The 24,826-nt window shown below is 37.2% G+C and overlaps 1 protein-coding gene across 4 annotated transcripts in view; it reads right to left on the reverse strand.

The window, feature by feature from the left end:
* UTRN (utrophin) overlaps positions 1–24,826 on the reverse strand; it is a 429,397-nt gene that overhangs the window by 47,816 nt on the left and 356,755 nt on the right. For all 4 annotated transcript variants that reach the window (XM_058170259.1, XM_058170253.1, XM_058170245.1 and 1 more), the window contains exons 60-62: positions 8,520–8,581; positions 6,872–6,946; positions 1,141–1,342 (exon numbers count right to left, since the gene is read on the reverse strand). In XM_058170259.1, the coding sequence (XP_058026242.1) occupies positions 1,141–1,342; positions 6,872–6,946; positions 8,520–8,581 (339 nt within the window). The remainder of the gene's footprint in view (positions 1–1,140; positions 1,343–6,871; positions 6,947–8,519; positions 8,582–24,826) is intronic.

Here is a 24,826-nt window from a genome sequence, read left to right on the forward strand (position 1 = left end):
GGCACCCCCTACATGAGTGATCTCAAGCTAGCCATGCCCACCCTGGCCCCCAAGGTCAAACACAACCCTGATGCAGCCCTCAAGTTTGATACCCCAATTTATACCATTTACAGGCAGCCAGTTTTTCTTTTCAACTCTCTATGAAACAATTCACCTCATTCAGAAAGTCCTTAATGTCTGGCACTGCTGGAAATTCTTCCAGAAGAAAATCAGCAGTAAGGATTCCAATTTCTCATGCTATTCTTTAGCTCCACTACATTACTATGTTTTCAGTGTTACATACTTAAACCACATTTGCAGTGCAAATGTTTATAAGCTTATGTTTAAAGCTGGAGCATTTTTACAGAGCAGATGTTAATGGATTCTAAAATATATGAATCTTTGAAAAATAATATTCAGTGATATCAAATTTCACTTTTGTTCTGTCTACTGACTTAATGTGAGGAATAAATAATTCTTAATGTGACAGAAATACAAAAGACAATAGGTGTTGCCGTCAATTGTTTTCACTTAATGTCTTACAAAGGCCATAAACATCAGTGAGCATGTCTTACAGATGCTAATTAAATTCCAGATTAATAGCATGACAGAAGCAGATGGCATCTGTAGGTGGGTAATTATTTAAAAATGGTATACATCAATGATATAAACCATAAGCATGTTAAGTGATGAATTAGAAACAAACCAAGCTCATTAATGAAAATGTTAAGAGAAAGTTATGCACAATCATTTTGCTGTTGGGGAATTTTACAGGAAAAGAGTAAACTTTGCATTGGCTTGAACACATACTGTACAAAGTGGAAAATAACAGCGAGTTATAAAAAGGCTAGGCAAGGTTCCACATGAAGCAAAATATTGAGGACCTATTAAATTCTGTAATTGCGTTCAAATCTCTGTGACTCCTTCTTCCCATAAAACTAGGCACCTAACAATCTCTATATCTGCTTCATTTAAGGTATTTAGCCTTCTGAAAATAGTAATCAAGGCTATCTACCAAGTAGAAGTTAGTAAACACATCTGAGTTTTTATTGGCATTAAAAAAAGCATTAAGAATATGTGGATTTGTTTTATCTTTCCCACATATTACCGTAAAAGGACATTGCTGCATTTACAAAGTTTTCCTGAACATCTCACACTTACCTATCATAAACGTTGAGCAGCCAGTTGAGACACATATCTATGCAGAGTGGAATGTTCACAAGATCTTCGTGCTTCTCTTCCATTCCACTGTAAATCGTAGTGAGGCAGCTGATGATATCCTGAACGCAAAGGAGCTGATCATTCTGAATCAATTTGTGCTGTTTAAAAGCTTCATTGGTTGAGGTTAAGTCCAAGAGGTCCACTGGCAATATATATATATATGTGTGTGTCAACTGAAAGATATTTCTTTTATCACAAATATATGAGTTCTCTAAGCCCTACAGCAAAGCAATATTACAGCCGGAGAAGCATTTTCTCAGTTATTTTCCAAATCATGATGTTAAATAAAAGTGTTTGTATAAGCATTCTGCATTTAACAGTCCAAAGCCATCTGCTTTATAGATGTGGATGGAGAAATCATTTAGCATTTAAACTTGTTTGAAATTTGGTTTATTGCTATGAGAATACTTGAGCTAGGATGCTGTGTCATTCATATCCCTATCCAGCACAATTTCAGTCATGTATGTCATCTCCATTTTATCTATTTATTGCTTTTCCAGATACGTTACAATATTCTGTGTGTGTATAACAAACACTAAGGGTGACTAAACATTTGAAGGCACCTTAAATTATAATTCTCAGGAAGCAACACATCAATATACTTTTGTGTAGGATAATATAACATGCATGAACAAGATTTATAAATATATAAAAGTTTTAAGGAAAACAAAATATTTTTATTTCAAGTGGCACATCTACTAGGAAATCATCCAAATTAAGCATACACGTTTGGGAGTGATATTCTTCCAAAAGAAGGTTGATATTTTTGTGGCATGGGATCAAAATGTTGATATGTTTTTGCCATGGGATCAAAATGTTTTCATCTTCCAGGCTTTTTAACTACATGGAAGCTCAGCTAAAACCTTTAAAATGAGGATAATGATATCTTAAAAGATAACCTTTGTGACAGGTGAAAAGCCTCGATATTCTGACAAAGTTCAAGACTTAATGTTTCTGACAAGAAGCATCATTTATAACCAAGAATTCTAAACTTGGATGGCAGTGAGGGCTTCTGGGTACAACATGTAAACAAGCATTAATCATCTTGATTTCAAAGGTATCTAAACAGGATTCAGCAATTGCTTTGTATATTGGCATCCCGCAGTGCTAAGCAGAGCATGCAAAATTATGTATCATTTAAAATCCCTTAATGATCTTGAAAAAAATGTGAAAACGGGACTTTGCACATATGAAGTGGTAGTCATCCATTGTGGAAGCTCCCATTTTTGTTACAGCTGATGACAACAATATGTGTTAATTTCAAAAGGACCTGTAGTTACAATAGTGATTATGGGAAACTAATTATCATCTGTTCAATGAGATAGGAGGCAAAAATAAAAAGCTCTTTATGAATTTTTCCCCAAGTAGTCTTAAATTATGGAGACAGGCATTTCATGGGGATAGAAAGGATTTAAGATGGAAGCCAAATGGTTCCATAATTTTTAGAGACAACTTTTACTAGAAATGATTTTTAAAAATGGCAAACAGTGTGTTATCTTCACATTCTTTTCCCCTGATATGTACATTTGGAATGTTATTATTTAGTTTCTTTCAAACCGTTTTATATGAGCAGTTTGCCAGTTTTAGGATAAGTGATAAATTATTACATATCACTGATATGGAATTAGACAGAAAAGCTCTTTATAATAGTAGGGCAGAAAAGCATTGGCAAACATCTGCTACCACTGAGGCAGCACTAGCAATAAACAAAACCCCAATGTTAGTATTTCTGTCGCACAATTCTCATTCCCTTCTTGTACAGAAGTCTCAGGAGGCAATTTCATTCCTTTTTCTACAATTCCCAATTATAGGTAGCACTCCAAAAAGTGTTGCAGCTATAGAGAGTTTAAGTTATAAGGAAGGAGGATTATCATTTAGTTGTGCTGAAAATTAGATAACAAAAATATTGCAAATCCTTCTGCTTTTATCAGTGAGTGCGTATCCAGTGAGACAAAAATTAGGGTAGAATAGCTTTTCCCAACCAAGTACTCATCAAATGTAGTGGGACTACACATATTCAAACTATTATAGACCAACATTGTAACTTTTTATTAATTTTTATTAAAGCATATTATTGTCAACACAGACTCCAATGTTCTTCAGACCTCTTCATAATTTCTACCCAAAGCCTCTGAACTCTGCAATTGGTATGCTAAACAGTTGCCTCTAACAATCAAATGATGAGCCTCTGATAAAGGTGATTCAATCCAACATTCTCTTTGCTTTAAAGTAATTATCACTATACAGGTAGTCTTCAACTTGCAGCCATTTTGGAGGGATTGTTTAAAGTTACAATGGCACTGAAAAAAGTGACTTATGACAAGTTTTCACACAACCGCTGCAGTCATGAGATCAAAATTGGGTGCTTCTTAACCGGCATTTATTTATGACAGTTGCACTGTCCAGAGGGCATGCAATCATCATTTATAACCTTCACAGCTGACTTCTGACAAACAAAGCCCATGGGGAAAGCTAGATTCACTTACCAACCACATGATTCAATTAAAAAATTCCAGTAATTCGCTTAGCAACCATGGCCAAAAAAAAAAAGTTGTAAAATGGGGCACAACTCACTTAACAACTGTCTTGCTCAGCAATGGAAATTTTGGACTCCCCCATGGTTGCAAATTGAGGACTACCTGTATATAGTCTGGCACTCTTACAAATTTAAATTATAGTAACTATTTCCCATTTCAACTGACTATACATGACAGCTTGATTTGGGTGACACCTAAAATGGATGCATAGCAGAGTTGTTCATCCAAATTTACAAGTTGGAAAATTATGGTCCTCAAATTAAGCTTTTCAACTTATTTTTGGTGCCTTCTGATAATAAAATATACAAGACTTGTTTCATTTTACCTATCCCAAATAGAGGTAGGCTACCAAGCTTTAAAAACCATGTCGAGAATAACTATAAATGTAGCGTTGTTTAACGATCTGTCTATTGTTGAATTCAATACATTTAATAACTAATATAGTGACTGCTTATTTCTGCCCAGATTATAAAATGTTTTATTGTCAGAGCTGTTGGAAAGTAATAATAATAAAAAAAGAACACCTGTTAGCATTTCTGCTTCAGAGAGATTAGTTTAAAAGAACAAAATTGGATTTGGATTCAGTGAGGCCTGGCAGCCAAACAAGATTTTTGACCTCAGTCATTTAAAGTCATTCTGCACAATGTTAGTGCTAAAGAGATTTCTAGTAATTTATCTGTGAACAGGGAAACCTTACATTGTTTCTTTCTGAGAAGACGAAACTAACAATAAAAGTGTGATTAACCTAGTTCTCAATTCCAGAAGTGTCTCACCACTATCTTTCCTTCATTATCTGTCTACAAAACAATTGATGTTTCAACGAGTTCTAGTGCTATTTTATACTGAAATGTCTCAGTGAACAATCAGAGAGAAGTTATGTTTAAAAGTCCAGAAGTCCAAGAACACATTGGTTCAAGATTTGATAGTTGCCAGCCAATATCAGACAACAGATTTTCTACGTTATTTATTTATTTACCGGTATCCTGCCTCTATTATTTTTACAAATAACTCAAGGTGGCAAATTTATCCAACACACCTTTCTCCTCCTATTTCCCTCACAACAAAAACCCTTCTGAAATGAATTGGGCTGAGACAGAACTGTGTCACCCAGCTGGCTTTCATGGCTAGGGTGGGACTAGAACTCATGGTCTTCTGCTTTTCAGCCTGGTGCCTTAACCACTAGACCAAGCTAACTAATTGACTGTCTGTCTATCCATTCATCTATCCATCCATATGCTTTTTATATATTTCAAGTTTTACATTTTTTGTAACACTGTTCATTGTGGGATGTTTCTTATTTTGAGAGCTGGGCACACAAATTTCATTTAATGTGTTCCATTGTGCATACAGTTAAATGACAATAAAATTGTCTTATCCCTTTTGTTTACTTTATTGAACTATGTATTATGGAAGGATTTTTGTACTGGATTTACATTTAATTATCCCTATGACTGCAGTCACACTATGCAATACAGAAATGAATACGCTATGGCAGTTTCAGCTATCTGTATAAATAGCAAGTTGATAGCTTTTGGAAACCTGATTTGACTTTGTGAACATAAATTGTCAGTGTAATCCATGATAGAAGAAAAGCAGAAGAGTTGGCTGCTGCTAAGCAAAATAAAATAAACAGCTGAGAGATTGAAAAAGACAGCTGTGGCTTTCTTGGTAAACTTGGATGTTTCAATAATGTCAACATTAGTCAAATACCCCTCCTGCTACCCGATTCTGTGTAATCTCTTGAGAGATTATGTTCTGCAGATAGAGGGATTACTTATTAAAAGGCAAAAAAAAATGTGTTTATTTAAAAGTATAACCTACTACCATGAATCCAAAATGATTAAGTTCACTAAAAGATGTACTTATATATGTTTTAATCATTTTTTCACCAAACAGCAAGGAATTTCCCTATTGAATGCTGTTCCTCTACATCAGGGCTGGGCAACTATGGCCCCTTTATGACCTATGGACTTCAACTCCCAGAATTCCTGAGCCAGCATGCTGGCTCAGGAATTCTGGGAGTTGAAGTCCATAGGTCATAAAGGGGCCATAGTTGCCCAGCCCTGCTCTACATAGTAGACAATATGATATGGCACCTACATATTTTCCTCCCCCAACATACATTTTGCTCCAAAAGGAATCGGGAACAACTCTTTCTATACCATCTTGTCCTTTTCTTCTCATTAATCTATTACCTACCTTAATTGTTTGGAACTGTACCACCCATGCATTTCCTGGGCACCATGTTTGTTATTTATTTACTAATTTACAGTTTATATACCATGAAATTCAAAATGATTTATATCCTTTTTGGATATGTGGATGGATTACATTCATAAAAACAAATTAGCCATAGCAACATAAATGATCATAAACTAATGTAAAACTCAAATAAATAAAACTAATATCTCATCCTACCAGCAATGACATGCAAACACTCTGGAGACTCACCAAAATAAAATAATTTTAAAAGCCTTCCAGAATGACAGTATAAAAGGAGCCATTTTGGATCTCTGGGGAAAGATGCTTTAAGGCAGGGGTGTCCAAACTTGGTCCCTTTAAGACTTTTGGACTTCAACTCCCAGAGTCCCTCAGCCAGCAAAGCTGGCTGAGGAACTCTGGGAGTTGAAGTCCAAAAGTCTTAAAGGGACCAAGTTTGGACACCCCTGCTTTAAGGAATAGGGGCAATTACCAAGAAGACCTGCCTCTAAGTCCAGTTCAACAAATTTCACCTGAGGAAGAGTCCTAAAGCATTTTGCCTCCAGTTAAATGCAGAAGATGGATGGATTCCACAGCAGAGGTTGTTACGCTACTGCAGCAGCTTAATCCCATCAGCAGCTGGGCCGTTGCATTTGGGAACAACTGCAGTTTCTGAATCTTTGCAAAGCAGTCAGTCCATGGCATGTGCCTTTCAGGCATTTAAACTCAAAGAGATAAGAGTATGAATAGCTGTCATTCCAAAACAATGACACAAGTGATGCAAATTAGGTGAAGAGTGATTCAGACTAGGAGTGATTAGAATTACCATTTTGAATATCAAAATCTGCAGTTTAAGAAACTATCTCCAGATTCTTCGGGATAACTTTGATTTCTGAGACAATAAAGAAATAATGCATTTTGAAAAGCATACTCACAACGCAAAGCTTTTTGCAGTCTCCGGATCTTGATGGCTGTACGGTAAGCAGAAAAGCGCACGTTGTTCAAATCAGCTAAAAAAAGCCAAAGAAGAAAAAGTTAATAAGGAAGCATTAACCCAATACCATCAAACATTTGTTGTTGGTTTTAACAAAAAGCATCAATAGTGCATCAATCAATGGTTGATTTTTTTTTCTTAATTAATTAATTAAGAGAAAAAGAAAAAATAGGAATGCAACACCAGAAATCAAATGAGAGGGTTAAAGTTAGTTCCTGTTCAGAAAAAATGATCCTGTAATGGCAGCTGTTCAACATTTTAAACAGTTTTACTTTGAACATCATAGTAACATTTACATGAATGGATTCAGAAGAGAAAAAACAATTTATGTTACAATATAAAACAGACTAGTTGCTGTAACATGGAGATGTGCAACAAGCCATACTAAGGATTGTATTTCAAAAATTGATCAGAACAAAGTAATAGATGGACCCAGGATAAAAGTGAATTGATCTGATTCAATGCAAATTAAGTCAAATATAGTGAAGGTGTTTCTTTTTTAGTGACAAACCTTGGAAATGCTCCAGGGACCAATCCTAAGCCTTTCAGAAATGCATGAGACCTTGATCTTTAGTATTACATTCTGCCGTGGCCTTCCTATGGCTTATTTTTGATAAGGTCCTCATAGGTTCCCAGTAGCAACTTTCACAGTTCCAGGTTTTCAGAGTCAAAACTTTGATAAACACACTGGAAGCAACTTCCCATTAGAATTGAATTCTATGGAAAAGGGCCACATGATCAATCTCTAACTGCATGATTCTTAATTTCAATAGCCAGATAAGTGTGTTAATAATGCATTTATTTATTTTTATTTTTATTTATTTATTTGCATTTATATCCCACCCTTCTCCGAAGACTCAGGGCGGCTTACACTATGTCAAGCAATAGTCTTCATCCATTTGTATATTATATACAAAGTCAACTTATTGCCCCCAACAATCTGGGTCCTCATTTTACCTACCTTATAAAGGATGGAAGGCTGAGTCAACCTTGGGCCTGGTGGGACTTGAACCTGCAGTAATTGCAAGCAGCTGCTGTTAATAACAGACTGTCTTAGCAGTCTGAGCCACTCAAGGACCCTTGATGGCTATACCTAGAGCATTTATTTCCAGACTTTTGTCCAAAAAATTGAAGAGGAATATATAATGTTCCTTCTTTCACTTTTTTACCTTGTAAAAAAATGGAAAAGGTTGGGGTAGGAGAAGATGGCGGGCCTAAAATTATCCTGTGAACATCCATAACTGAGATTTAGAAGGAATTGAGTATCGCCGTTTCATAATAATGATTTTATTAAAAGACATACGATTTTGTGAACTGTAGTTCATTTCCTCAGATACATGGCATGCTTAAACTGATATAGGATTTCAATTGGGATGATATAGGTCATGGGGAGGAAATAGTGTTATACTTGTAACTTGTATCCTGCTTATGTGGCATAAATTTCGTGTTTTATCTTGGCTGTACACCGCCCTGAGTCCTTCGGGAGAAGGGCGGTATAAAAATTTAATAAATAAATAAATAAATAATAAATAATAAAAAATAAACTGCACTTTTGCACATGGAGAGGATTTAGTTTTAAGGGCACTTACATAATGATTGGAATAGTTCAGTCATTTTAGGATGATCCCAGGATGTTGTTTGAGTGTGATGACTGCAAGAAAGAAACATGAATATTATTTTCAAACACCTGGAAGCAAAAATGCAATAAACAATCTGCAATAACAGTATTAATGTATAATGACCAAATTTCAGTTATGGATCTATACTGAAACAAATTTCAAACTTATGTATTGTAAATACATGTATCAATTACCCAACATGAAATGATAAGTCACTGTTGAGACAAGGGTGATTTAGCAAGTAGTTTTTACTCTAATGGCAGAATTTCTTTTCTGAAGAGCATGTATTATAATATCTTTATAGAATATGTTTTACTACGTATTTCTACATTTCTCAGTTTTTTACTATTTCTAGTACAGACTTACAACCATTCATTTAGTGACCATTCAAAGTTACAACTGAAGAAAGTAACTTATGACTGTTTTTCACGCTTATGACCGTTGCAGCATCCCCACCGTCACATAATCAAAATTCAAATGCTTGGCAACTGACTCATATTTATGATGGTTGAAGTGTCCCGATTCATGTGACCTGTTGTGGTCCGCCAGCAGCCTGTGTAGCTAGCAGCAGAGTCAGACAATAAGGAGGCTGGGGAGGGTCTCGGACGAGGGCTCTGCGTCGGAGGCAGAAATGGGGCCAGGGCCATCTGGGAGTGATGCGCGGACTCCGGAGCCCCCAGAGTTGGACAGCAGAGTGGCAGAGGAACAGGAGGAGCCTGTTTCTAGTGCACATATGCGCAAAGCTGCCAGGAGGTAAGAACAGCTAAAGCAAAAGGGATGACTCGGGAGTAAGGCCAGGAGATGATTGGCCCCTCCCATAAGGCTTAAAAGAGAAACAAAAGCACTTGGGCAGAGTGTCAAAGAAGATAAAGGTTGGTGATTATAGCAAGTAATTGGTATTCAGTTGGGAATGAATGTAATTCTTAGCTGTTACAATAAAATAGGTTTTTTGGGGACTAATTGTGTATTGTAATGACTCCCTTTGCAACCTTCTGACAAGCAAAGTCAATGGGAAAGCCAGATTCCCTTAACAACCACATGATTCATTTAACAACTGCAGTAATTTGCTGAACAACCATGGTATAAAAGGCTGTAAAATGGGGCACAACTCACTTAACAACTGTCTTGCTTAGCAACAGACAGGAATAAATACCAATATGTTATTGGCTGCTGACACTATGTTGATGACATTGCCCTGATAGCGAAAACTGTAAAAGTCCTAGTAATAAAAGTGAAGCACCACAATGAAAAAGAAGGATTAAAATGAAATGCTAACCAAAAAAAAACCACTAATGAGCAGAGGTAGAAAAGTTAATCTCAAAATTATCAGTGAAGCTATTGAAGTGCTGGATAGCTTCTGCCTTTTAGGATCAACACTAAAGGAGCAAGCAGTCAAGAAATAAGCCACAGATTAGCACTTGTTACAACAGCAAGGGAAGCCTTGGACAAGATATTCTGATGCAGTTAAAAAGCAATAGCAATAGCACTTAAACTTATATACCGCTTCATAGTGCTTTACAGTCCTCTCTAAGTGGTTTACAGAGTCAGCATATTGCTCCCAACAATCTGGGTCCTCATTTTACTGACCTCAGAAGGATAGAAGGCTGAGTTAACCTTGAGCCTGCCAAACTGCTGGCAGCCGGTGATCAGCAGAAGTAGCCTGCATTCTAAATACTGCGCCACCGCGGCTCAATATGTCTACATCTACAAAGATCAGAAACGTGCAAGTGATGCTGGTCCCTATGATACTTTATGGAAATGAAAGTTGGACTTTGAAGAAGTAGAATAGGAAGAGTACTGACACTTCTGATTTTTTGTCTTGGAGAAAACTTCTGAAATACCATGGACAGTAGCCAAGAAAACAAACAAGTGGATCATCAAACTAATTGACCCAGAGCTCTTATTCAAGGCACAAGTGATCAGATTCAAATTATCCTACTTCGATCACATTTTGCAAAGACTGAGCTCTCTGGAGAAGGCTCTTATGCTGGGAAAGGTAGAAGGAATGAAAATAAGAGGATGACCAGACTAAGTGGATGGACTCAGTTTCAGTAGCAATGAATGCACCAAGGGAAGACCTGAAAGACCAGGTTAGGAACAAATCAACATGTGGTCAGCAATGACCTGATGATACGTAACCGATCAATTACCTCCTTCAACTCATACACCAATATATTATTTTATTTCAGCATATCTGGAAAACTAGTTTCATTAGATACAGTATGTCATATTTAAAAAAAGAATCTTTCAAACATCCAATATAATACAATGTTCATAAATTGAGTATATGTTAACAAATTAAGCATTATTTAATGAAGCAATACCTTAAATTGTCCTCTTTAAATCTGCTCCAATAAGTGAGGTACACTCAGTTAAACTCAGCTGATGGCCAAAATCAATGAGAAAATAAATTTTCACCGCCTACTCAGCCATGGTTACAAAGAAATGGTGATGTATTTCTTATTGATGTCAAAATGGAGAACTGGGAAATATTTCTAGTTCTCAGACAATAGAGTTTTGCTACCCTCCAGAGGTAGCATATCCTCCAGAAGAGTTTTGGCCATCACTGCTTCCACTTTTAACTGATCATTTACTCCTCAATCTTTACATCCATCTTCATTGCTCACTTCCACCCAAATAAAGTAATATGGCACCAGTGCTGTGTTACTCGGCTGTAATTCAGTTGATATAGCTGATCAGTTCGTCTAAGAAAACAAATTGGCTGTGGATGCACTGATTCCCAAGCTGTCTCCTTAATGTCCTATTGCACTAAATTGCTGATGGCTTGAAAAATTGCTCAGAAATTGTTATTTATTTCCTAGGACATAAGCTTTTTTCCCTTCATTTAGTGGAGTTCTATCGCCCTGCCGTTCTAATTTCTTCAGCCACTGACCTTGGAGGCTTAGGATTGCTTTCACGCATTACTTGTAACATTTAAACTTAACATAATTGTATATTATGATGTACCTATAAAAAGCAGTCCAAGTAATATAATCTCTGTATCAATCAATGCCAAGTCACTCACCCAAGGAAGATAATTTTTTTATATCTATGTGTCACAATTTAGGTTTTTCACAATTTAGGTTTTGTGCTGTTGCTGTATGTTTCTCTGCATGCCTTTTTAAAAATTCTTTGTATGCTGCTAGTATAAGAACGTCATCATTGCTAGAGCCCCACATTGATAAGCAGTACATAATTTTGCAGAGATGCTGTAAACACCTACATTTTCTTCCCCATTTTGGGGTTTTCTTGTTGCATACGTTTCTTCCCAAGCACTATAAACTATTTCCCAAACTCTCCAAACTAGAATACAGAATGTCTTTGTTAATTATTACTATTGTAAAACATTTAATCAATATTTTGCTTGCAAATAAATAAATAGTTCTGTTTAAAAGAAATTTATTGCATTTCTATCTATACTGCTGCAATTCAAGTAATTCTCAGAGTACTTAGCAACACAGTTTCGGTTGATCCAGCTGATCCTGCTAATACTCTTAAGATAATAAGCTTGTCAGCATTCCAGAAAAACCCCTAGCCAAGTAAAAACTCCGAAGCACGCATCTTTCAAAGTTCTTTTACTAGGACAGGTAAACTGGTACATCTGGGAAAATCCAAATCTGAGAGATCCGGGTTTTCCCTCAGTAAATTAAACCTCTAAAACCACACCCTGATTCCTCAGCCGATCACATGCTCCAATCGCCAACCATCCCATCTCGATACATCAGTCAAACCACTCCTTCTCCAGATGCAGGACCAGCCTGACCTTGACCGGCAGGAAGAATGTTATTGTGTCTAATGGGCCCCTCTACTAAATCCCCCCTCCTACTTTCCCACACCTGAGAAAGTGGCTTCCGGCCTAGTATGGCTTCCAAAGCTGACAAAGCTATTATCTTATTTCAGATTTATATTTCATTTTTTGAGCAATTTCTGATAAAAATGTAGCTTTAAATCTATTTATTGCGACATTAATCAATGGAGAGATTAGGACAAATTCTGGATAAAAATAAGGAAGTGGAGTTAAATGTCTTTTTTTCTAATAAGCTATTTTGTTTGCCATTAGAGAGGAAAAAACAAGAAATATGTTCTATTTAATGCTGAGTAATATGTTTCGTATTTATTCAATTCTTTCACACAAAATAGTATTTGTTGATTGTAGGGTTAAATTTTAACAAACAAAAATTATTCAGTGGGTTGACTATCTTTACATGTGCTCTTGACTAGTTCTGTGAATATCAAAAGAGAAAGCATAATGTAATAAAACTGTTTAGCAAAATGTCAATGTTAACTGCTCTAAGGTAGAAAGCAAAATTTTAGATTTATGTTGCCACTAACAGAAATATATTTCTATTCTGAATTTTAAGGGTAACATCATAAAATTTATTTAAGATACAGATCAAGCATTTCATCAGCCTTGAAAAATTGCAAGGAAAATGCTAGTAGCTTTACAACATCATAAAAACAGGCTTTTAAAGGCAAGCTTCTCATGTGTCTCTAAAAATTTATTTTCCCAGCTTCCTACTGCAATAACTTTTCATAGTGGTGAGGCACTCCTGTCCTTTCTAAAACATCCAACATGAACTTTCATTATCTTCATTCATTATTTTCATCCCTGTGTGTTATTTCAAAGTGATAACTGAAAGACTGAAGCTTTGCTCAACACCTTATCCACACAACAGATTAAAGGATAAATACTTCAAACTCAAACATACCCAATTCAAATCTCAGAGTCCAAGACTCTACCAAATATTGGAAATAAGGCTTAAGATGTTTGAAATGCATGGTCATGCAAAATCACAGAATCTCTACAAAGTCACAGACTCTTGGAATGGACCACTGAGTCCAACCACCCCACTCAGTTCAAAAATCCAAACAAAAGCATCCATCTAGCCTTTGTTTAAACTGAAGGGAAAGTCACAACCTCCATCGGTAATTGCATTGCACTCATGTCAGAAGCATCAAGGCACTTCCACTTTGAAAGCCAGTGACATCATCATTGCCTGGGGGATGCCAAGTTGGGAGCAGGAGCAAAGGACAAGAGCTCACCCCACTCCACAGCAGCACTCAGGTCTCAAACACGAGCTTGCTAACCTCCAACCCAACGTCCTAACCATGCAAGCCACAAGGTCCATGGGTAATTAATTGGTTTCATTGCTTAACTATTCTTAATGTTAGGAAATTTTTCCCCAGAATTCATCTGGGATTTGTCTTCCTGAAACACAAATTCATGGTCTTGCCTCCTAAGTATGGGCAATAAATTCTTATTTGTTTGGGGGGAAAATAGAATAGCAACTACAATGTCATTTTTAGACCTCTCCTGAAGAATTCTATTTAGCATGGGTTATGATAAGGGAAAGCATCAAACAGTGCATAACAAATACAGAGTATCTGTCTGTCCTAACTATGACCCTGAACTTTGTCAGAAAATTCATCAGGTACACTGCCTCCCTCATGGCATACCCATCCAAAATGGAAGCTCTTAAGCATCCTTGAGGGGTCCATACCTTCACTTCAGCCATCCTTGAGAGTCCATAAAAGAAGACTCCCTATTTGGAGCAGCTATGCCCCTATATCTCCGGACACATAAAAACAACAAAGCATACACTTCTCCAGTGCTGTACCATAAACATTTATAATAGTCTTATTGTATAATTATATCAAAAATATCCAGGGTGCATGGGACATTCTCTGCAGTTTTTGAACACAACCTTCCTACAACTTATAGCACTGCCAGTTCTGTGTGTCCTAAAATCTGTGTGATGAAGATTTGAGGCTCATGTTTGGGACTCAACATTACAAATTAGATTCAGTGGTTACTCATATGCCATAATAGGGTATATCTCCTCCCCCTGGCCTAATATTCCCCTGTACCTTTTTAATAATCCCATGTCTCCTTTGAGATTCTGACTTTTTAATTTTGTATATTTTTTATGTTTTAATATGCCCTTTTAGTTTTTAGTTTATATATTTTACATGGCTTTTACATACTGTATGTCTTTTATGTCTTTTATGCCTTTTATTTATTATATTTCTAAACTTTTATTAATGATTGTACTCCATCCTCTTATGCTGGTTTTGGCTGTAATAGAGATTGACTGATTTGATAGTTCTTCTGCTGTTTAGTTTGACATAATAAATTTAAAAATAAAATTGTAATAAGTTTTGCTATAATCCAGATATGTTTGCCATAAATATATAACATTCATTTAATATAAAATTGGCTTAGAGAAATCAGTTTCTTATTCTGATAAGTATTTATCTAAACTGATCACGTCTGTTACAAATAGCAATAAATCAGTGAAATTTTTCTGGCTGTATAAACACAGTGTTTTTATTTCTGCTTATTATGCTGAACCCCATGGGTCTATTTTTCATCAACTCATTTTCGACTTTCCTTAAAAGCATCCAAATTTGACAGTTGAAAAACTAGCCTCTGTCTCCTTGATCTCCTTGTTGTCTGGTCAATAAATGGTGCACATAAATGACAGAAGCATAAAAATGATTATCACTGAGCATGAGAAAGAGATTAAAAATGAAAAAAAAGGCAACAACTCTGAACTGAATCAAATAAAGGCACATGATTATATATGCTTTTGAAAGAACAGTTCCTTTTCCTTGTATCTGAAGTATTTTGGCAGAAGCTGAACTCCATGTTCTGTGCACAAAATTGAAAAGATGGCCCAAAAAAATCCATGTTCTGGACCCAGAATAAATTATAAAAAGTTAAATAGCCTCCAAGATTCAGATAAGATGTTCAAGAGATGGAACCTCATCAAAAGACAGTCAACTCTATATCATTGCTGGTATTTAAACAGAGGCTGCTTGGAAATCTTTTGTGGATGCTGTTGTAGAAGATTCTTTCACTGGGCAGAGAGTTGGACTAGACCAGGGGTGTCAAACTGGTGGCCCACACGCCATGTGTCACATGCAGGCCATGGAATGGAAAAACATTGCGAAATGTCACGTGACGTCAACATAATGCAGTGAGTTTGACACCCGTGGACTAGACAGTCTGTAAGATCCCATCATATCTTCCATTCTATAATTACATGCAATGCACTATAGCTTTCTCCAACCAACTACAAAGCCCTGACAACTGTTGTAACCTTTGATCAGCTGTACAAAACCATGCATTTTTAGAATTGCTTAGAGAGTCAAAACTGACCTTATCTTTCAATGCAAATTTAAGAGTTGATACTGATCCATCTTGACTTCACTAATCTGGTCTTCTGCACAGATCTGCATTAACTACTGTGAATTCAGAAATCCTTGTCTTTGAAAACCAGATCCTCGGCGGGATCTTCAGAAATGCAGTTCGTTGAATATGAATACAGGTAATCCTCAATTTACAACTGAAATTGAGCCTGTAATTACGGTCATAAGTTATGCTGCTCATTAAGCAGATCATCCAATTTTATGATTATATAAACCAAACCAATTATAAACCAAACAGCAAAGTTATTAAGTAAATCCCACAGTCATTTAGTGAATCCATTGTCTGCAATGGTTGTTTTTTTGCCAGAAGTAAATGCCAATTTCTAAGATAAACATGTTAAATCACGGTCATATGACCATGGAATGCTGCAAATGACCATAAATTCAGGCCAGTTGTCAAGCATCCAGATGTGATCATATAACTGCAGAAGAAGGTGGGATCAAAACTTCACATCTGGGTTTAAGCAGTCCTGGGAAAGTCTGTTGAAATTTTAAACAGCTACTGGTTGTAAGTTGAGGACTACCTGTGCTGAAAGCATTCTCTTGGCAGTAAACTACTGACTGCATACTATAATTGTCAGATCATCAGGTCATTAACTGTGCTTCCTAACTGCTATCTCATACAAACTCAACTGGATTATTTTTGTTATCAGGGCAGGTGGACGGCGCTAGAATGTAAAACCTGAGATAAATATATTGCCAAGTTTTAACCTGACGTGACTTATCCACAACTGTACATGGACTATGTAAGTCTTACACTTCATAACAAATTTCTCATTTTTATTTAAAAAGAGCTTGCACTTGAGTGAAGAAACTTTTCTATGGAACTTGCTCGATTGGTTATGTAGGGGATGGGAGTTGAGATAATGGGACAAAAAAATAGTGTAGGTGTGAGTGATATGTGACAACTGCAACATAAGAAGGAATTTATACTCCTGTGTAAATCTTTTCTATGCTTTTAGATGCAAACTTTTAGCTCATCCTGCACACAGTTTTGCTTATAGTGAAAAAAGGTTCAGCCCATCAAGATTAGTCAATAATAACCTTCTACTTTTACAACATTTGCTGCCAGAAGTAAGCAAGATTTCAAAAGCTTTTGTTGCCTCAATCAATTCTCTGCTTTCTAAATTATATAATTTTATATAGGCTTCCCTGGAAATAGGTCTCATTGATGTCAGAAGGATTTTCAGTAGTACACTTGAAGGATTACATTTTATTTGGTGTTCTACTCTCCATCTACTCTTCTGGGCGTATCTAAGCAGGCTACTGCATAAATTGTTCATGGGTAATTCCTAACCCAAAACATAAGAATGAGAACATGTTGGATCAGACCTAAGCCCATCCATTCAGCACATCTAACATATTAGCAGAAGCATCTAGGAAGACCACAAATAGGAGCTCAAGATAGCCCTTCTTTCACATATTTGTCCCATATGTAGAGATGGACTGTTCCATGCTTAGAATATACACCTGGTAATCAAAGCAAGTAACAACCATTCGCTTGTCTTCCATGAATCTGTCTAGTCCTTCTTAATTCCTTCTAAACTGGCAGCCAAGGCCAGGACTTGTGGCCGTATATTCCCCAAAATAATTATATGCTGGATGAATAAACGCTTCCTCTCATCTGTCTTAAATCCTCCTACTCAGATTTACTGTCTGGCCTCCAGTTTTAATGTGGCGAATAGAATTCCCTGATTCTTTTTTGCTACCCTCGAATTTCACAGAAGAAACTTTGATCAGCTTAATAATGCTATCCCACCCCACCCGTATATTTCTTAAGCATAGGTTTTTCACTTTCCCATTCCCAACACAGATTTTCCCAGAATGCAAATGACATGAGAATCACAATTAATCTCCATGTTTGGCTGAGGAACAGGACATTATTCTTCCTTCTTAATTCCCTACTTGGTTCAACCATCATTCCTTTAAATCCTCGTTTGTTCTGCCAATCGTACAGCTAAGAAAGGATCTTCACTGTCGCCAGCTATCCTGAGTTACACCCACCATTTGTTCTCTCAAATATCACACATTTATTTATGTAACTGTATTATTGCATTTATATTACATCTTTTACGGAGAAGCATATCCCAAACCAATCAATCAAGTTGCTTAGGCTGAGAGATAGCAACCCAATAATTTTCAAAGTTGTATCCTTACATCTAGGTCAACACTTTAATCACTATATTATGCTTCTTCGTTTGTTATCTCCTACTTTTCAGGCTGCATGAGAAGTACATGGCCAAAACAAAACAAAACAAAACACCTGGTATCATTCCCTCTCGCCCTTAGTACTCACATCTAAAATTTTGCTTTTGAATCTAGCTAGATCCAAACTGAAATGCCAAGATGTAAGAACGGGCAGATACTAATCAGTACAACTCTTGCTTCAAATAAGACTGGCTACTATGTGGAATCGGGGTCACATTTTAAAAGTAAATTGAGTTTGAGAACAAAATAATGAGAAGGTTTTAAGTAAATTAATTCCATGTTGCCTATTCTTCAGAAAGCATAAGGGCTATAGAAATAATAATTAGAAGACCTGCAAGATACAAGGCTTTGGATGCCTTCATCTATCCAGACACATAACTTTTAAAAAAATAATAACTTGCAGTCAATCTTTGCATTTGGGGGAAAAGGCTGGGGAACTGAAGTGTTTTCATTATTGTTGCAAATTATCCTTGTGAGTCAATAAATCCCCAGCAACCATCGAAGGACCTTTCTACCCCAGCTGCTGATTGTCTCATTGGCCTATCCATCAAGAGACTGAGAATATATAATAATGTAAATCTTACCTCAAAATTGATTTCTCTTGACTATGCATTTACAGGCAAGGGCCAAGAAACAAAGTAAGTATGATTTCTTTTGAAGAAGGCTTGTAAATTATGATACACGTCCCATTTAATCCATAGCTAGCTTTAACAATAGTATTTCTTACACTCTCAAAAATGTACAGAGTTAAAAATGGCAGAGTGCCTATTTTATTCTTTTTTGGAAAGCATCTTAGTCTATTACAACTGGAAAAAATGAAGCTGCTAAATCCATGATTTTAGTTAATCTGCCATTTAGAAATTCTTCAATTTAATCAATGGCATTCCATGGACTCTACCAATCCATTCAACAGAGTAAGCCCAGGGTCATAATTAAGGATGCCTTAGTTAATAGTAAATCCTGTTAAATCTTGAAATGGAGAAGCTTCTCTTGATTTAGAGGCCTTGGGAGTTTATATGCGGCTTTAATTGATAAGCTAAGAAAAAAATGACTCTTGCACTTTGATAAAATGCCTGCTATTTTTCTTTTTCTTTTCCAGTTCAAATACAATTCTGTCTGTACTATATTGTGCTTCTTGGATAAATTGTCTGACATTTATTTGGCCAGTATGATGACTTGGGATGTTTGGTTGTGTGCTGAACAAGGATGTTTGTAGTGCAGCTTCTGAGATGTCAGGAAAATTCAATCTATTGACAGGAATTAAAATCTTATTCAATGGATGGTTGACTATTTTTGAACAAGTAAGGCAATAAACTAAGCGAGGGAGAAAGCAACACAGAGGTGTCTTTAGACCTGGATCTCTTCCCAGACTCTCTTAAAATAAGCTGCTAAAACTTATCATATTTTTCAGACTATAAAACACACTGGTGTATAAAGCACACCAGGATTTCAAAGAGCTAAGTAAGAAAAAAAAGGTTTTGCCCTCCCCGGCCCCCAGGAGCACTCTGAAAGCCTTCCAAATCCTCTGCGCACCCCATTTTTTGCAAAAATGGGCCCGTTCGCCCATGTTTGTGAAAATCCCAAAAAAGAGGGATTGGGAGGCCAGCAGAGTGCTCCTGGGGGCTGGGGGAGGGCAAAACACTCCCTTTTTGCAAAAAACAGGGTGCACAGGGGGTTTGGGAGGCCTGCAGAGAGCTCTGGGGGGCTGGAGGAGGGTAAAAATGCCCGTTTTTGCAAAAAAAAAAAGGCAAAAAACAGGGGCATTTTTCCCCTCCCCAGCACCCAGGAGCACTCTGCAAGCCTCCCACACCCTGTTTTTGCAAAAAATGGGATGAGAAAGGCAGAGCTTCAGGAGGCCAAAAATGGCTGTATTCGGTGTATAAGACGTACCATTTCCATCCTCTTTTAGGAGGGGGGAAAGTGCATCTTATACTTTGAAAAATACTGTAGTTCCAAATCACTTTCTGACAAAAAAATACAAACTCAACTCACATTGCGTTCAACACAAAGTTTAGAAGTAGTAAAACATTCTCTTTGACCTAGAAATTTAACTTCAGTTATCCTTTCCAGAAGTTTCTTAAACACCTTTTTAATTTAATGTAAAAGCAGTATCATTAACTTAATAGAATTTCTGATACCATCAAACAACATATAGACCCCTGCAGAAGTGTTCTATTCAGTGCAACCAACAGCTTTGATTAGAAAATAAAGCTTAACAAAGCAGGTAGACAAATTCAATTACTGAGACTAATTATGGCAATATTTCTACTTTTAAAAAATCTTTAGCCACAATTATAGTCCCCCATGATAGCACACAGCATTATATAGTATTCGCTTACTACATCTTTGCTGGCTGGAGTACTCATTTGAGTAGAGAGATAGAATAAAAAAACAAGCCAACCAGCAAGCAAGGAAACAAAAACAATTCAATATCAAATATTCATTAAATCACATTAAATATGAATATTTTCAATCAGCCAGTTAACAGTGAAATACAGTTTTATAATGCCTACCATCCACAAGTATCATTATAGTCGTCAGTTCAAAGCCATTGTAAACGGTTTGTTTAAACAGATATGCTGTCCCAATTCAAAAGGACTCTGACCTATTTATATTCCCCTCTTACACTAATAAGGTTAAAAAATCAAAATGAACAGCGTGACAAAATACAAAAACATTGGTACCCAGGAACAATCAAGCATCCAAAAAGAAGCTCTCAAAGGACCTCATTAGTCACAGCCATTCCATTCCCAATCCAAAGCTCTCTTCAAAATCATGCTTTAACAGTTATCTTAACAAGGCAGGACATAATCTGTTTTTTAGAAGATAAAGGGAAGACTGAGAAGATTGATCTCTGGCCTCCAAAGATGACAATCCCTAATGGAAGAGACTTAAGAGTCCTCCGCCCTCGAATTGTTGCATCTGCTCCAAGAGAAATCCAAGTCTAATGTGTTAGCTCCTATCAGCTGGAGCCACAACAATCTGAAAAATGTCCAGGGTTGACACCATGGCCATGAACTACAGCATCCACTCCCAGAGATGGCTTATTTATTTATTTATTTATTTATTTATTTATTTATTTATTTATTTATTTATTTATTTATTTATTTATTTATTTATTTATTTATTTATTCATATTTTTATACCGCCCTTCTCCGAAGACTCATATAGAAACATCTAATGTTTGGGAAGCTTCAATACCATCCTGGTGATGAGAGAGGGAATGCTATAATGCAACAAAGGCAACACCCACTTGTACCAAACTTCAAGAATAATGCTTCACATCTGGTTATCTGGTTATCTACCTCTGGTCACTTGTAGAGCCTTGCAAATGAGAATTGTTATATGTCCTCCCTGGTCTTGATCTCACAGCTAGAATCTTACCCAAATCTCAGAAGGGCACATTGTAAAAAGGGGACACTTTCCTATTTCTCAACCAGGTTTGCTAATGTGCCCTCTAATCACAATTAGGTTATGGATGAAGAGAGATACATAATGGGAAGACCTGGCATTAAGCAGCTGCAGCTGCTATAAAAGGCCTCTAAGAACCGGATAACTTGGCTCTTGAGCTGAGAAAAGCAGACAGAGGTGGTGTAAGCATTCTGAGTAATGCATCCGCCAAAGGCAGAACTCCGAGGCAGGTAGATTCCTCAAACAACATGTTTATTGGATATATCTTATTGGCACAGCTAGTGAAAACCAAACGTTCCCATGATTTTAGCCTAATTAAAAGACCAAACATTTCCCTCCCCAGATGTCACCAGTCACATTGTCCAATGAAAGTAGCTGGCAGGCTGCTTGGTCCCTCCTCTCCTCCTTCAACTGCCACCTGTTGAGATGACCTTGGTTCCTACAACAAGAACACTTTTTGTTTTGACTGTTAGCCAGTGTATCTACTTCCCCCTTTCAGAGCTCATGGCAACCTGGGGTGGGATTCTACTGGTTCATACCGGTTTGGGCAAACTGGTAGCTCTGACAATCAGCTGGGAGAGAACTGGTTCGCTCCGACAATCAGGTCAGCCCGCCCTCCCGCCTGCGTGCTTTACTTACTTTTACCTTCTCAGCTGATTGGCACAGCAGAGCGGATTGCCACGCGGATTGCCAAGTGGTAACACAGAAGGTTAGTATTTGTAAAACTATGCACGCGCGTGCAACACGAAGCACGCAATCACTGAACCAGTTGTTAAACCAGCAGCATTCCACCACTGATGGCAACTATGATGGAAGCAAAAGATGGCTTCAGCCAGATTCACTTTACAGTTGCCAGGCAGGAACTGGGGAAGCAGGTATAAGTGAAATAAAACCTACATTTTTGAGAGCAATTACATAAGTGTTCTACCTGGTATTTGATAAGATTCTATTAAACATGATGACAGTAATAACCTACATCATCACATGTCCAGAACTATTGCTACCCATTGCTAACTACCGTAATACCAAGTATACAAAGATACTATTAGCTTGTTGTATAGACATAACAAAGACTCAAATAGCTACATTTCATCTAAACTAAAGTTTTCAGGAGTAACATCATCTGCAGCACTTGTATAGTGGACCAGGCTGGTTATAACTTATAACAATAACAACAACAGAGTTGGAAGGGACCTTGGAGGCCTTCTAGTCCAACCCCCTGCCCAGGCAGGAAACCCTACACCATCTCAGTCAGATGGTTATCCAACATTTTCTTAAAAATTTCCAGTGTTGGAGCATTCACAACTTCTGCAGGCAAGTCGTTCCATGTAAGCCAAGATGGCGCCGACGAAGGCTGCCTCGGTGAAATGCTCTCTAATTGTTTCTTTATTTCTAATTGTTCTCTGTGACTCACTACGGATTTCCTACTCACGAGACCATCTGCTAAAAATTAAGGAACATTTCTTTAAGGAGCAGCTTTCTTTGATCTCACCCCCACCTGTCTTTACAAACACGGAGGAGATTCTAACACAGGAGGAGGCAATTCCCACGGAGCCATGGATTACTAAAAAAACCAAACGACGGAAACGAAGGAAGAGAGGTAAGCGATCTGGGATCTTAATCAGGCTAAGAAATCGCATTAAAACTCCTCTGCCTTCAATTTTCCTAACAAATATACGCTCACTTATAAATAAGATGGATGAAATACTCCTCTTAAACAAATACTATTCTGATTTTCGCAATTCAGCAGTCCTATGCTTCTTTGAAACCTGGTTAAATGAATCAATTGAAAATAGCAGCCTGAACATTCCAAGGTTTCAGATTGAACGATCAGACAGGATTCCAGAAACATCTGGTAAAAAGAAAGGAGGAGGCTTATGCCTATATATTAATAGAAATTGGTGTCAAGATTTTAAAATAATTTACAAATTCTGTGACAACAATTTAGAGACTCTAATTATCAACTGCAAACCTTACTATTAGCCTCGTGAATTTTCCTCATTTCTTCTAATTGCTGTTTATGTCCCACCACAAGCCTGTGTAAACAAGGCATTACGAACTCTAGCTGACCAAATCATGGAGGCTGAAGCCAAACACCCTGATTCACTGGCCATTGTTTTGGGAGATCTAAACAAGGCAAACTTAAGGAAAGAGCTACCAAAATACTTTCAGCATGTCAATTGTCCCACCAGAGGCAAGAATACTCTAGACCATTGCTACACAACACTAAAAGATGCTTATCGGTCTTTACCACATGCAGCTGTAGGACACTCTGATCATTGCATGATTCACCTTGTACCTGCTTACAGGCAAAGACTTAAAGCCACAAAACCAATAATTAAATCAGTAAAGACCTGGACGGAGGAATCAAAATTAAAGCTACAGGCATGTTTTGACTGCACTGATTGGAATATTTTTAAAGATACCTCTGCAGACCTGGATGAACTCACAGATACTGTAACATCATATGTCAGCTTCTGTGAAGACCTATGTGTACCTACAAGGAACTTGCGAATATACAGTAACAACAAACCTTGGTTTACACCTAAACTTAAGCAGCTACGACATTCCAAAGAGGAAGCCTACAGAAAAGGTGATAAAATGCTGTACAATCAGGCCAGAAATGCACTAACAAGGGAGATCAGAGCAGCAAAAAGAAGCTACTCTGAAAAGCTAAAGAATCAATTTTCAGCAAATGAACCAGCAAACATGTGGAAAACTCTTAAAAATATCACCGGCTATGGCAAACCTCCTTCCCAGGCTGAAGGTAATCAACAACTGGCAGATGACCTGAATGAGTTTTACTGCAGGTTTGAAAGGAAACTACAGCCACCTATCTCCACAACCCCCATCTCAGACACACCAACAACAGCCAAGCCTCCTACAACTGACCCCATTTCATTGGGTTCACAACCCCTAGTGATCACAGAAAAGGAAGTGCAGGACCTATTTCACAGACAAAAGCCAGGAAAAGCTCCAGGCCCAGACAAGATAACTCCTTCTTGCTTAAAAGTCTGTGCTGACCAATTGGCCCCCATCTTCACCCATATTTTCAATAAATCACTAGAGATGTGTTATGTTCCTTCTTGCTTCAAATGCTCTACCATCATCCCAGTGCCGAAGAAGCCCACCATCAAGGAACTGAATGACTACAGACCAGTTGCTTTAACATCTGTAGTCATGAAAACCTTTGAAAGGCTAGTGCTTTCCTACCTGAAAACCATCATGGATCCACTGTTAGACCCCTTGCAATTTGCATACCGAGCAAATAGATCAACAGATGATGCTGTTAATATGGCTCTGCATTACATCCTACAACATCTTGAGTCTCCAAAGACCTATGCAAAGGTCCTCTTTGTAGACTTTAGTTCAGCATTCAATACCATCATTCCAGACATTCTTCTAACTAAGCTAAACCAGCTACAGGTACCGGAACAGACTTGTAA

This window comes from Ahaetulla prasina, chromosome 1 (assembly GCF_028640845.1).
Source record: "Ahaetulla prasina isolate Xishuangbanna chromosome 1, ASM2864084v1, whole genome shotgun sequence".
Classification (NCBI taxonomy): Eukaryota; Metazoa; Chordata; class Lepidosauria; order Squamata; family Colubridae; genus Ahaetulla; species Ahaetulla prasina.